Genomic DNA, 13,462 nt, shown 5'->3' with positions numbered 1-13,462 from the left:
GATAGGGAGGGTGGGAGGGAGGGAGACGCAAGAGGGAAGAGATATGGGAACATATTGTATGTGTATAACTGACTCACTTTGTTATAAAGCAGAAGCTAACACACCATTGTAAGGCAATTATACTTCAATAAAGATGTTTAAAAAAAAAAAAAAAAAAGAAGTGGTAGATGGGGAGACAGTTTACCCAACAGAGCAGAGGTAATTTAACCACCAGGATTCCATGGGCTTCGTTCGATACTAAATTCTGAGTCCTCTCTTTGTGCCGACACACTGCTGAGCACTGGGATAAAGATGAATAAAGCATGCTCCTTACCCTTGAGGAGCTCACAGGCCAGAGGGGGAGGCAGGGGTTTAAAAATACAGTTAACGGCGTGCTCTGAAAGGGATATAGAAAAGTTGTCAGGGCACCTACTACAGGGTCAGAAAAGGCTCTCTGGAGAACGTGTTACCGACCTGAATCTTAAAGGATTGCTGGAAGAGTCTAGCAAACGGATGTCGAGAAGCAGATAGGCTTCCAGGCAGAGAGTCAGGAAAGTAAGAAACTGCATGATATGTGTAGGGAATTATAAAATGTTCAGAATTGCTGGAACCTCACGTTTGAGAAAGATTGGCAAGGTGCAAATCATAGTGGGACTTCAGTGTTTTCCCCAAAGGAAAAGTGGTGCTTCCCTCAAGGTGATACCCGATTTTCCTTGGTTATGACCAAAGGTCAGATTGAGGAAAAGGTCAATCTCTGCTGCTCTCTCTCCATCCTCTCTCCTGCTAGAACTCCAGCTCCTCTAGTTATGGATAGAAGGATGGATGAAGAGAACGCTTGATACCTCCATGTATACACGAAAGGGAGATGCGTTAGAAAGTCAAGGATTAAAAAGGAAAGGGAGAAGGGAGGGAGGAAGAAAACAATATTTATATCTGTGATTTCTTTGGGAATATTTATTAATTTTTCTAAAAATTGTAAAGGATAATGAAAATATATATCTCAGCCCAACTTATATATTCAAGGTACAGGTGCATAAACCCACATAGAGTACTGTTTTGTGCATTTACTGTACTTCACATGCACTTTGTCCTGATCCTAACAGGACACAGCAATCAGATGGAACATAATTAAGTCTCCTTTCCAGAAAGCAGGAAAAGCCCTTTGTTCTAAGAAGAGGAGAAATTTAAATTTTATCCCCCCCTTTTTGGTGATAAGACCAGGGCTAATGAAATCTTGCCTTTACATTTTGTTTTTTCTAGTGAAAGAATGCAGTCTCCCAGAAGAGAAGGAATACAGCAGAGAGGTCAAGAGCCAGACCCTGGTGCCCATAGACCTGAGGTCCAGTCCAGTTCTGCTACATGGTAATTGGGGATCTTGCACAAACTACCTAACCTCTCAGAGCCCTGGTTTCTGAACACCTACGTCCTAGAATTGATGGGGGATTAAATGAGGTTGTATATAAACTTTAGAGCTTTCATCCTTGAGGCACACAAAAAAGGTAAATATGAAGATCATTTTCTAAGGAATTAAAATCATAAAAGGTAGCTCACCTTTTGGAAAAGACATCTGGTGACTTCAGCACAGTGAAAGAAGGGATTTGCTTCTCATCTTGTATTTTCAGTTGTATAGGCCGCTTTACTCCCCAGAAAATGTCCAGCGTTCCTTCAACAATTAGTTTACCATCGTCAGTCTAGGGAAGAAACCAATCACCTCAAACACTGTTTTTGTATTATTTATAGAGGCAAATGTTTTAACTGAAGATGTAGAAATGAAGTCTGTAAGACATCTTAATAGATAAAAAATAAATTCCCAGGTGGGACTGTTTGGCTTTTAAATTTATCTACAAAACAATTCTATTCTTGAAACATTCTTTTATTTTTGAAAACAGCTATAACCAGCAAAGTCATAATGGTAATGACATGCCCACCAGAGGGCACAGTATGCTAAAATATTTTCTGAACTCTGCTTCTTCAATTAAGTGGAATTTTAATTCTCTAATTCTATTCAGCTTAAAATTAAAGCAGAATTAAAAACTGTGCTAAAATAGAAATCAGAAGAACAGCTATTCAGTTTAGTGGCTATTTTCTCATTTCTGAACAGGAAAAATTTAGCTCACAAACTTATGCAGAACAAGTGAGATAATGTATGTAAAAACACCGTGTAAAATACACAACAAATTATTTTTTTGAAAAAAATCAATAGCACTTGAATAATCTCTTTTAAGTTGGAACTATTATAACAAAAGAAGGAAATTCTATGCAAAGAAAAATTAGTAAACAGGATTGAACACTTACTTATCCTGTGGATGTAGATATTAATACCAAAGCACATTCCCATAGAATGTATTTTCTAATCTTTCTCTCTTATATATGTAAAAGTCTGTTACTAACGTAGTGTTATTATTATAGTAAATTTGGAAAATATAGAAAGAATATTCCAACTATCCAATAACTACTCTAACATGCAATAACTACTTGTTATTATGAAAAATCAATAATTAGAAAACATTATAAACACAAATGACTCAATTCTTATTTGAGAGTGTAATGAAAACTCCAGACTCTGGAATCAGACAGACCTGTGTTTGAACTCTGTCTCTGCCATTTCCTAGCCGTGTTCTCTTGGACAAGATGTCAAACACCTATAAAACTGGGCTGCTTCTTCTGGAGAATGAAATCATAACAATCCTTGATTCATAGGACCTCGTATTTAAAGTGCTCAATAAATGTTATTGCTTATTATTTCTTTGGCTGACAAACCTACTTTGGAGTCACTCCTGAAACAAAATTTTGCTCTTTCTCCCCCTTTTGAGTTCATATCTCAGATCACTGTGAGGTCAGGTACCAATCAGTTGTCCTTAACAGCCAAACATAATTTGCTCTCTGAAATGGCAGTACACGATGCAGAGCCTACATTTTAGTTATTGATGTATAAATCTTTTCGTGGCTTAATTATACTACAATGAATCCCTTATATCAAAAACTCATAGAATAACTGCTCTTCTGAGGTTATCTCACTTTTGCTTTCAAGAAGAAATACTCCAACTATTATCAGAAAATGAGGTTTTCTCATGTAAGGAATATCAGAATATTTTTTAATTTCAGAAACCATCTCTAGGACTTCCCTGGTGGCGCAGAGGTTAAGAATCCGCCTGCCAATGTAGGGGACACGGGTTCAAGCCCTGGTCCGGGAGGACCCCACATGCCATGGAGCAACGAGGCCTGTGCGCCACAATTACTGAGCTTGTGCTCTAGAGCCCGTAAGCCACAACTACTGAGGCTGTGTGCCACAACTACTGAAGCCTGTGCACCTAGAGCGCGTGCTCCACAAGAGAAGCCACTACAGTGAGAAGCCTGCACACCGCAACCAAGAGTAGCCCCCGTTCGCTGCAGCTAGAGAAAGCCCGTGCGCAGCAACGAAGACCCAGTGCAGCCATAAATAAATAAATAAATTTAATTAAAAAAAAAAAAAAAGAAATCATCCCTTTTGAAAGTAACTAAATAAATTATCCCTGAAGGCTTGTTTGTACTTATCTAATCTCATTGTCTCAATCTTTAGGCCTTTTCTCTTCTGGATCTACACCAATACCCTTGGTGATCTCAATGATCCTTATACGCCATCTCTAAACTAATAGCTCCCAACTTTAGATATACAGCCCAAACCTTCCCCTAAACTTCAGTTGTCAAACTTGACATCAAATTTAATATGTTCCTAATTAACTTTTGATCTTTCTTCCTGTAAATATTTTCCTTTCCCAGTCTTCCCCATCTTGGTAAATAGAATGCCCATCTTTCCAGTTGTTCAGGTCAACATTTTTAAAGTCACCATTAATCTTTCTTTCATACTTAACCTCTCAAAATCCAACACGTTAGCAAATCCTATTAGCTTTACCTTAAAAATATATCCCCAATATGGCTATACTCACCATGGGTACTACCACAATTCTAGTTTATACCATTGTCATTGTTTGTCTGATTATTGCAACAGTTTCTTTGTGGTCTACCTCATTCTTCTCTTGCCCCTCTATGTATTCCTAGTAGCTAGAGAGATCGTTTTATTTTTTACTTTTTTAACTTTTTATTTTATATTGGAGTATAGTTGATTAACAATGTTGTGTTAGTTTCCGGTGTACAGCAAAGTGATTCAGCTATACATATATATGTATCTATTCTTTTTCAAATTCTTTTCCCATTTAGATTGTTACATAATATTGAGCAGGTTCCCTGTGCTGTACAGTAGGTCCTTGTTGGTTATCCACTTTAAATATAGCAGTGTGTACATGTCAATCCCAAACTCCCTAACTATCCCTCCCCTCCCCCTCCCCCCCGGTTAACCATAAGTTCGTTAGAGAGATCCTTTTAAAATGAATCTTTAGATAATACCACAACTCCTCAGTGGCTTTCCATCTCATTCCAAGTACAAGCTGAAGTCTTCACAATGATCTATAAGATCCTACATGCTCTGGTGCCCTCTCCTTCTCAGTTCTCTCTATAGCTTCCTTGTTCTCTACTATCCCATTCCCACAAGGTCCCTGCTGCACTGGCTTCCCCACCGTACCTCAGTTACACCAGCCAGGCTCAGGACCTTTATTGGGCTGCTGGATATGTCTGTGTCTGGAATGTGTGTCCCACAGACTTCTACAAGGTTTGCTCCCTGACATCTTTCAGTCTTTGGTCAAATGTTCCTCTTTCCCCATCCACTTAGATTCCTGAGCCCTCTTCCCTGCTTTGTTATTCTCCACAGCCTTTCTTTTTTTGGCTGCATTGGGTCTTCATTGCTGCACGTGGGCTTTCTCTAGTTGCGGCGAGCAGGGGCTACCTTTTGTTGCGGTGCGCGGGCTTCTCATTGTGGTGGCGTCTCTTGTTGCAGAGCACGGGCTCTAGGTGCGCAGGCTTCAGTAGCTGCAGCACGTAGCTGCAGTAGGCAACTCAGTAGTTGTGTCGCACAGGTTTAGTTGCTCCGCAGCATGTGGGATCTTCCCAGACCAGGGCTCGAACCCGTGTCCCCTGCATTGACAGGCAGATTCTTAACCACTGTGCCACCAGGGAAGTCCCTCTCCACAGCCTTTATCGCCATTGGATGCACAGTTTACTTTTTTGTTTCTTTTCTGACTACTAAAATGTAAGCAGCATGAAGGCAGGACATTGTCTAGTTTCTTCATTGCTATGTCTCTAGCTTTTAGAACAATGTCTGCTGTGTTGTATACAATAAATATTCATTAAATTAATCAGAGATTTAGAAAGCTACATGCTATTTTCCATGGACTGCCCCTTTTAACAGTGTCCATCATTGTAACTAAGTCAGAGACTTGGAAAATTCTGGATTCTAACTTTATTGACGGTGAGTAAAGATGGAAAGATTAAGCAATCTGATATTCTCACTGTATACTTTACTTCATACAGTTTTTAAAAATTATGTAAGACAGGACACTTTATTCTAAAAAATCAAATGACTTTTGCAAATTGAGCACTGATTCACAGAATAGGAAATGACATGCCTCGACTTATATGTTTGTCATATCAAAATTCAAACATTTTCCTAAAGGAAAAGAACTTCTTAACATCATGAATTCTGTGGGAACAACTGAATTAAAATATAAAATCATTTCCTTAAAGTTAAGTTTTATATTTTTATAGTTACCTATATGAGAGATCTAAGATACAGGATAATATTGAAATAATTTAAAATTAGGCCATTTAAAAAATTTAGGCCCATTTCTTTATAAAGGGATTAGTTATTTCCTACTTCTGTAGGAAATTACATTTGGGAAGGTAATTGAAATGTCCAATCAAACTAAATCATTTAAGCTCACTAGTAAAGGCCAGAGAGGTTTATAAATTTCCTTCTGTTCCAATTGCAGATTTAAGCCAATGGTGGCCTAAAGTCAATGCTGTACACATTTGAAGATCTGAAACATAGGTAGAAAGTTCTAATGTTCCCTAGGACCAGGAAGATATTGCAAAGATGTGAAGTGAGTCCCATTAGAATACAAGACTGAGTAGGAAGGCCTGTGGAGAATGAGGCATTAAAAAAACCAATCTAAGGCCACTTTGTACAGTAGCCTGCCAGTTGCAACCTTAAAAGTGCTTGCTGAATTGTTTCTAGGATAGATTTTTAATGGAATTGCTGTTCAAAAGATGTTCATACTCTGTTTTTAAAGTAGAAAGCAAATATGCCATTAAAGTTGTTTTAAACTTTTCCCCATTCTAAAAAATACTTGGAAAGTCACAGATGTTTCAGGACTCGGATTTTGCAATATAGTCTAAAACTGAAAAATCATGATCAAGTTAAAGATTCACCTGTTTCTCCCAGACCATTTGGGTTATGGACTCCAACTTATCCTGACTTCTCTGTACTTTTACGGATTTTTTTCTCCTGTGAATCAAACTGTACTACATTTCTTTGATGGGCTTACCTGTCCATGTAAAATATGCAGATTTTTCTGGTTCCTATAAAAGATGTTATAGGTCTCCAATAAAGAATTAAGTTGTTCCCTAAAAAAACAATATTACATTCAGTTACAACCAGTCTTAGGCTCTTTAATGGTAGAAGGCAATAATGGTGCCTTCAGTTCAAAAACGTATGAGATAGGAAAAAATGGTTCAATGGCATCTTTACTATTCTGTCATTTTAATACAGGTCATTGAAAACTGAAGCCTTCTTAGGACATCAACAAGTGTTGAAGGTGTTAATTCATAAATAAATAATCAAAGTAAAACAAATAAAATCTGGTCTTAGGTGGTTACTTTCCCTTAGTGAAGATGTGTGTTAATAATTTCAAAGTTGAATTTGATTTTTAAAAAGTCCTTCAAAATTTTCCATAATGAAGAAATGACTGGCTGCAAAGAGCTGTTTGAATTGAATATATAATCTAAAGCAGTGGTTCTCAACCCATTTAAGTCACAGTATCTTTTGAAACCCTGATGAAAGCTTTGGCTTCCCTGCAGGGGTTTGGGTTAATCCTATATATAAACACATAGTTTTGCATATACAATGTGTAGTAGCTAATTTATGTGCTATTTTGAAAGACTTTCCTGATAAACAAGGACGGAGTTATTTTCCACATGGTGTAAGTATAGGTTCTTTTTATCTGACAGTGACAAACTGACACTTAAAAATATTCTTTGTTTAAAATTCTGGAGTAAAAGAGAATTCCCTGGCTGTCCAGTGGTTAGGACTCCAGGCTTTCATGGCCAAGGGCCCAGGTTTGATCGCTGTTCAGGGACCAAAGATCCCACAAGCTGTGTAGTGCGGCCAAAAAAAAAAAAAAAAATTCTGGAGTGTATACATCAAAATATTTCTAGTGGGTGGTAGGATTTGAGATGATTTTAAATATTTTTCTACTGTCCTCTCTGTTGTCAAGTTCTTCCCGGGGTTGTTGTTGTTTTTATAAAATTTTGAGTTAGTTTTATTTTGACAGTTAACAATTAAAATATTTTCATAAGAGAATAAATAAATAAATAACCAAAGGATGGAAAATAACTGCAGGCAAAGTGGTGAGGAAAGTGTTCTGTAGCAGGAGGCAGCTGTAAAACAGATTTCATTTCACATTCCTTTTTTGTTTTACAACATTTAATCAACCTAATTTAAGCACCTAGTGTGTGCCTGACTTTATGCTTTCCACTGGAGATCCAGCAGCAGCTCAGGAATGGTTGTTGCTCCTGAACATCTCACCCTCTGTGGCAGGTGGGCTCTGGCAACGGGAATGCTGGTTCCTGCCACACCTCCGTCCTCCCTTTGTGCTACCACAGCTCAAGATGCTGCTCTCACTCACCCTGCTGGTCCAAGCTATCTTCTCTCACCTGCATTATGGCAACAGTCTCCTAAAAGCCTCCCTGTATTTGTTGTCTATTCTCAACAGCAGGAGTTATTTTAAGACAAACCTGATCAACTCTCTCCTTTGCTCAAAGCTCTTCAATATCGTCTCATCATTAGAATAAAAGCCAATATCCTTCCAATGACTTCAAAGGCCAGTTGGGATCTGATCCCTGTTACACCTTCCATCTCATTTCTACTTCTCTTTCCTTCACTCACTGAACTCTAGCCGCTGGCCTCCTTGATGTTCCTTGAGTACTCCAGGCACATTCTCACCCCAGGGCCTTTGTACATGATGATCCCTCTGCCCAGAATGACCTCCCCCACGCCATCACACTGTTAGTGCATTCATTTTTTTTTAGCTATTTACTCCAAAGTCACCTGCTCAAGGAGTCCTTCTTGACAACCAAATCTGAAAGTTTGCCTTCTCCCAACATTCATATCCTGCTTTCCTCCTTACCTCTGCCCCTTAGTCACCATCTAACCTTGAATATATTTTATTTATTTATCTTATATTCTGTCTCCTTCACTAGACTGTAGCTCCAAGAGACTAGGCTTGCTTCCATGTTTCGTTCACACTATGTTTCATGTGCCTGGAAGAGAGCATGGCACATAGTAAGAACTCAACAAACACTGGTTGAATGAAGTGATCAGAAGAAGTCTTATTCCTAAAATAAAACCAAACATATCAACAGGTGGAAAGCTTTTTTATATAAGTTGTTTTATGGGGGAGACATCTCATGATATTAAACTTCCAGATATAGTAATTGATAAAATCCCTTTGATCTTCAATACCTGTCTCCCTCCCATAAGAATACTTGGCTCCATGAGGGCAGGAATTTTGGTCTATTTTATTCATTGCTGTCTTCCCAGTGCTTAGAGCAGAGCTTTGCGCATAGTGGGCTCTTATTCAATAAGCATTTAATGAATACTGAATGACAGAGTTCATGTATATTGATTTTTATGTTTGAGATCAGGTAAACATACTTTCCACTTGACTTTTCTCACTTGTAATTTTTAATGTGCACATTTCCAAGGATCAGGACACTCCACACAAATACCACATAAAAATATTCTACAGAATTCCTCCATGTTATTATTCCGTTTCCCAACTGGCTTACTTTAGAATTTTAGTGCTGATGAATATTTCTGTTCTAAACATCACTGGGCACACAAGGGATTTTGTTTCATTGGAGTCATTGCTGTGGGATGGTTCCTTAAAATTAACATACTGGTAAAGAGCATGAAGACTTTTATAGCTCTCATTATTGGGTGCCAGGGCAGCATACGGAAATTTCCGGTTCACTTGGGATGCAATTCCTGATATGCTGAGCTGTGAGAGTTGTTATTAAAGTAAATGAATTTTTACATAACCTTATTCCCTCAGCTTCTGTTTCTGATTAAACTGCATGATAAGGTATGGTACAAGTATCCTTCAAAGTATTTACCTCAGGACCATGTTTGATTAGAAAGATTATTCTCTGGGAACAAGCCACTTGGAAAATGTTTCTGTATCTGAAGAAACCTGACTAGATCTTTCTGCACAGAAATAAGTCTCCAAATGACCCAGGGGGTCAGCAAACTGTGGTCCCAGGCCACCTGCTTTTGCAAATAAAGTTTTATTGGAATACAGCCACACTAATTTGTTTGCCTATTGTCTATAGCTGCTTTCTTTCTATAACTGCAGAGTTGAGTAGTTGTGATACAAACCATATGGCCCACAAAGCCTAAAATATTTATTATCTGACCCTTTACAGAGGTAGCTGGCCAACCTATAAACTATGTGTGACACAGGGTAACTAAATACCACAGAAATCTTCCATATTTTTCTCACCACAGGCAGGATCTTTCCGACTATCAATGAAACTTTGAAGGATTTTGGCATGTGGAAGAAGAAAAGAGTTCAGTCAAATAGTGTTGGGATAAAATTAGGTAAGTTAATGGTGCAATAAAGTGAGAAACTAGAAAAGAAAATCCAGAAGTTAGGTGAACAACTATAGTAATGGTGTATGCATTCCAAATATTAAAACTTCATCACATTTTAATTGTATGGACTTTACCAGTGGAACTTTTGAAGATGATTAGTTTATGCACCTGATGAAGCAATGGGTTAATATAACACGAGGATAAAGTGTAGCCTGCAACATTCTCACTCGACTTGCTGGCATTAAGGGCACAAAGAGCTGAAGAAGTTATTGTCAAGTTGATTATCTCTTATCTGTTGACTGATTCGAATTTTGTCCTCTAACAGAAGACCTGTCCTAATGGTCATCATTCATACATTTGCTGTGTGAGCACAATAAAGAGGTCTCAGCCATACACTGAGGTGGGTGAGAGCTTGAAGGAATAGACTCTGCCTACTGTGCACTTTGGAGGGGAAGGATTAAGCAAGAAGAGTGTGAGGAGCTTACCAGGCAAAGAAAATATTAACAAGGACATTCTAGATATTTCTGTAGTTTTTGTGACAAAAGCTCAACGAGTTGGGACTCTAAGAGTAGAACATGTAAAATGGGGAATGGTGAGTGATGAAGAAGCAGGCAGGAACCCTGTGAACCATTTTAAGAAGCTTAAAATTCACCCTGCAGGCAATGGGCAGTTACCTGAGGTTGCAGGCAAGTGTAAGGTATGATGTGCCTAAGGGCCACTAGGGAGCTTATGGAAGACAGATTGCAGGACAAAACAACACGGAGGCAGCAAGATGAGTGGAAAAATTGCAATGGTATTGGGGTAGAGAGCCAAGGCTATGTTCTGTGGAAAGGTGATCAAATGTCCCTCATGTACAGAAGAATCTAAAGTCTAGAAGAGACCTAAAATAAGTATAGGGATTATTTGGTTTAGGAGATCCAAAGGCCACCATTAAAGTGTTATCTAGGCAGTCCCTAGTCAGGAAAGGGAAGACTGATTTAATATACATGGTGACTTGTCAGTGGTAATTATAATGTATTTTTTAGGATTTAACTTAAATGTTAGCTATGGACCTCCCTATCTCATAAAAAAGGAAAAAAATCATCTGTGTACTTTTCCCTCTCAGCCCCAAAGAGTCCCCCACCCAGCCTAGACCAGACTGCTTAGCAGCTGTTCAACTGCCCTAACAAAGCTATAAAGTGGGTGATAAGAAATGAATTCCATATCCAGTCTTCTCAGTTTACAAATTTGTCTAGAAGCCACAGGGACACCCAAGAAGTTGGCATGGTACAAACAACCTGTATATCAATACTTTATGTGTGATACATAAATTGATTTTCTAAGAAGAGCTTGGTTTTCTTGAACATGAAATACTGTATCATAATATATCGTAAGAATTTTAAAAAAACATTATCACATAATATATAACATGAATAGTGTTTTTATAAAACTAAGGAATAGCAAACTTCTATGTAAACTGGACTTCTAACTGAATGAACACATAGAATCATAAGCTTCCCTGGGACAGAAGCTGGCACTGTGCACTGACAGTACAGAGAGGGGACCCGGATAGATGCAGATGGACACACAGAATTAGTCATTCCAGCTCCTGGGTGAGTGCTAACCAGGGAAGGACTTAACATGGGGGGGCGATAGGTATAGGGGAATGATGCCAGGGCTCCTGCTCCTTTAAGGTTCCCTGTTCCTGTTAAGGCTCCCAGCTCAGTTTTAATGAGTAAAAGTGGATCCAGAGTTGACTGTAAAATGCTTAGGTGTACTTTGCACTTTGTGGTCTGAATTGCATCTGCTCAGCAGATGGGAATTACCCACATTCTGACGTTCGTCATGAATAATGGGCTGAGCAAGAGAGGAGTTCCTCAATCTTATCACGCTATTTGGCCGGAAGAAACACTTTGTATTTAATTTTATAAACTGTAATATGCATTGACATATTGGACAGCATGAAGAGTGGAAATGAGTTATGCCCTGCATCCATAGATAGAATGAATGTCAAATTTTAGTTGTAATAAGAGTTCTCCCTCATTTTAGTAATGACTTACAGCATAGTTCAGTGGCTGTCTGATCCTTTTCCTGGAAACCAAAAAACCCCATCTCATTCTTTACTAAGTGAGTCTTACAATTTGGACAAAGGCAAACCAGAAATACTGTTGTATGTTGTAGCCCAGCACAAGCTTCAGAGATTGCCACATGACACAAAATACACTTCAGTGGAAAATACAACCCAATGTAGGCACCAAAGGCAAATTTGGCCATGGCTGTGCTTCCTGAGTTTGTGTTATTTCTGCCTCTTGGAGACTTGCTGAAAAATGTTCAGGCTCCCAGCCAGGCAGACACCGAACCACATAGTGACAGCAGCACTAGAGACAGCATTCTGCTGCGTGTATTGCCATGTTTAAGAGCAGGAACCTAAAACATTCGAAAGAGTCTTTTCCGCGAGATGAGGAATTGAGGTAGAATAAAAATGCTAGCTTGCTCTCTTACACAGTCACCCCTCCCAATTTTGTTCATAATGTTACATTTTAGCAATGAGATTAACTATTTAATGTCAGGTTCAAAAAACTGAATTTAAAACTTAGAATTATTTTTACAAAAAACATATTAACACGTAAAGATAGCAAATTGATCATTTCCTGGGAATTAAGGTTGTGATTTTTTATTTTATGTGTTGTAGTTCCGTATACTTTTCAAACTCTATATAGTAAGTGCATAATACAGTCATAATGTTTTCATAATTTTGCTTCCATAAACATGTAATATGAACTCCTGTATGTTTTTGGAAAGGGGAACCAGGAAATATGGGGACAAAAGAACGAGTAAAGCCTTATCATTAAGCTCTGTGCCAAGACAAACCATCATTCCATATTACTGACGTCTGCAAGCAGTAGCAGAATTCTCTTAACCCACGTTATCCTTCGTTACTGTCAACTTGAATCCTGGAATTAAAATTGCAAACTCCTGCCACCCCTCTTCCATAAGTGGCTACAGCTCCAGTTCTTTTTGTCTTTGGCCTCATCTCCTGGCTCAAATGATGAGGAAAGAAGACTGCTTTTCAACCTTTGCTTAGAGACTTTCTTCAGCTAGCAAAGTAGGTTATTCATTTCCATTGCAAATGAAGGGATTGGGTTCCACAGTTTGAATACTGAGAAGTTGGGAAGGGAAGGGCTATCTCGATTGAAGCAAAAATGCAAAACCTGAATGATCAGGGAGCCCTGAATTTGTTTAACTCTCCCGACTTCCTTCAAAGGGCCGCCCTTTTTGAAAAGGAAGGGTTTTGAACATCTTTAGCAACTCTGCTCAAGTATCATTAATTATTGCTGGTGGTTGGGATGATGGTGCCTGTGATTTGTTTGCCTTTTTCTTCCAAGCAGTTCTAGTCTAGACCCTAAGTCTCTGTCAGTGCTGACAATTGATAATGAAAAGGACCTGGGAGTTTCCTGAAATCCATTAGTAATCTAATCAGTAAGGTAATATAACTAGACTTGTCTCACCTCCACCAGATAACCACCCTCTGGCTGCTTTTGGCCATTTTGTGACTTTTGTATTTTCTGAGGTATACATCTTTTTAAGATTACCCCTGTAAACAATGGCCCTGGAGCCATTAATGAATAGATCTATCAACTTCTCTCAGGTCCTTGACACCTAGAACTCAGATAAGAGCAAAAGGATTAAAGATTAAGGTATAATTTCACAATATTAAAAAGGAATTTGAAGTGACTGATGGCTAGTCGGTTGATAGAAAAC

The 13,462-nt window shown here is 38.5% G+C and overlaps 2 protein-coding genes and 1 pseudogene across 2 annotated transcripts in view; 2 read left to right on the top strand and 1 right to left on the bottom strand.

Annotated features, from left to right (window-relative positions):
- The window catches only part of RASSF6 (Ras association domain family member 6), a 57,150-nt gene that overhangs the window by 20,831 nt on the left and 22,857 nt on the right, over positions 1 to 13,462 (bottom strand). The window contains exons 3-4 of the mRNA XM_068542825.1: positions 6,396 to 6,474; positions 1,531 to 1,670 (exon numbers count right to left, since the gene is read on the bottom strand). Of these exons, the coding sequence (XP_068398926.1) occupies positions 1,531 to 1,670; positions 6,396 to 6,474 (219 nt within the window). The remainder of the gene's footprint in view (positions 1 to 1,530; positions 1,671 to 6,395; positions 6,475 to 13,462) is intronic.
- The window catches only part of CXCL8 (C-X-C motif chemokine ligand 8), a 157,010-nt gene continuing 144,785 nt past the window's right edge, over positions 1,238 to 13,462 (top strand). The window contains exons 1-2 of the mRNA XM_068542826.1: positions 1,238 to 1,341; positions 9,635 to 9,727. The gene's annotated coding sequence lies outside the window, so the exon portion shown is untranslated. The remainder of the gene's footprint in view (positions 1,342 to 9,634; positions 9,728 to 13,462) is intronic.
- LOC137764118 (heterogeneous nuclear ribonucleoprotein K pseudogene) overlaps positions 9,683 to 13,462 on the top strand; it is a 54,365-nt pseudogene continuing 50,585 nt past the window's right edge.

Source organism: Eschrichtius robustus, chromosome 4 (assembly GCF_028021215.1).
Source record: "Eschrichtius robustus isolate mEscRob2 chromosome 4, mEscRob2.pri, whole genome shotgun sequence".
Classification (NCBI taxonomy): Eukaryota; Metazoa; Chordata; class Mammalia; order Artiodactyla; family Eschrichtiidae; genus Eschrichtius; species Eschrichtius robustus.
Note: the sequence above shows the minus strand (reverse complement) of the source record. Positions and strands in the feature narration are given on the sequence as shown.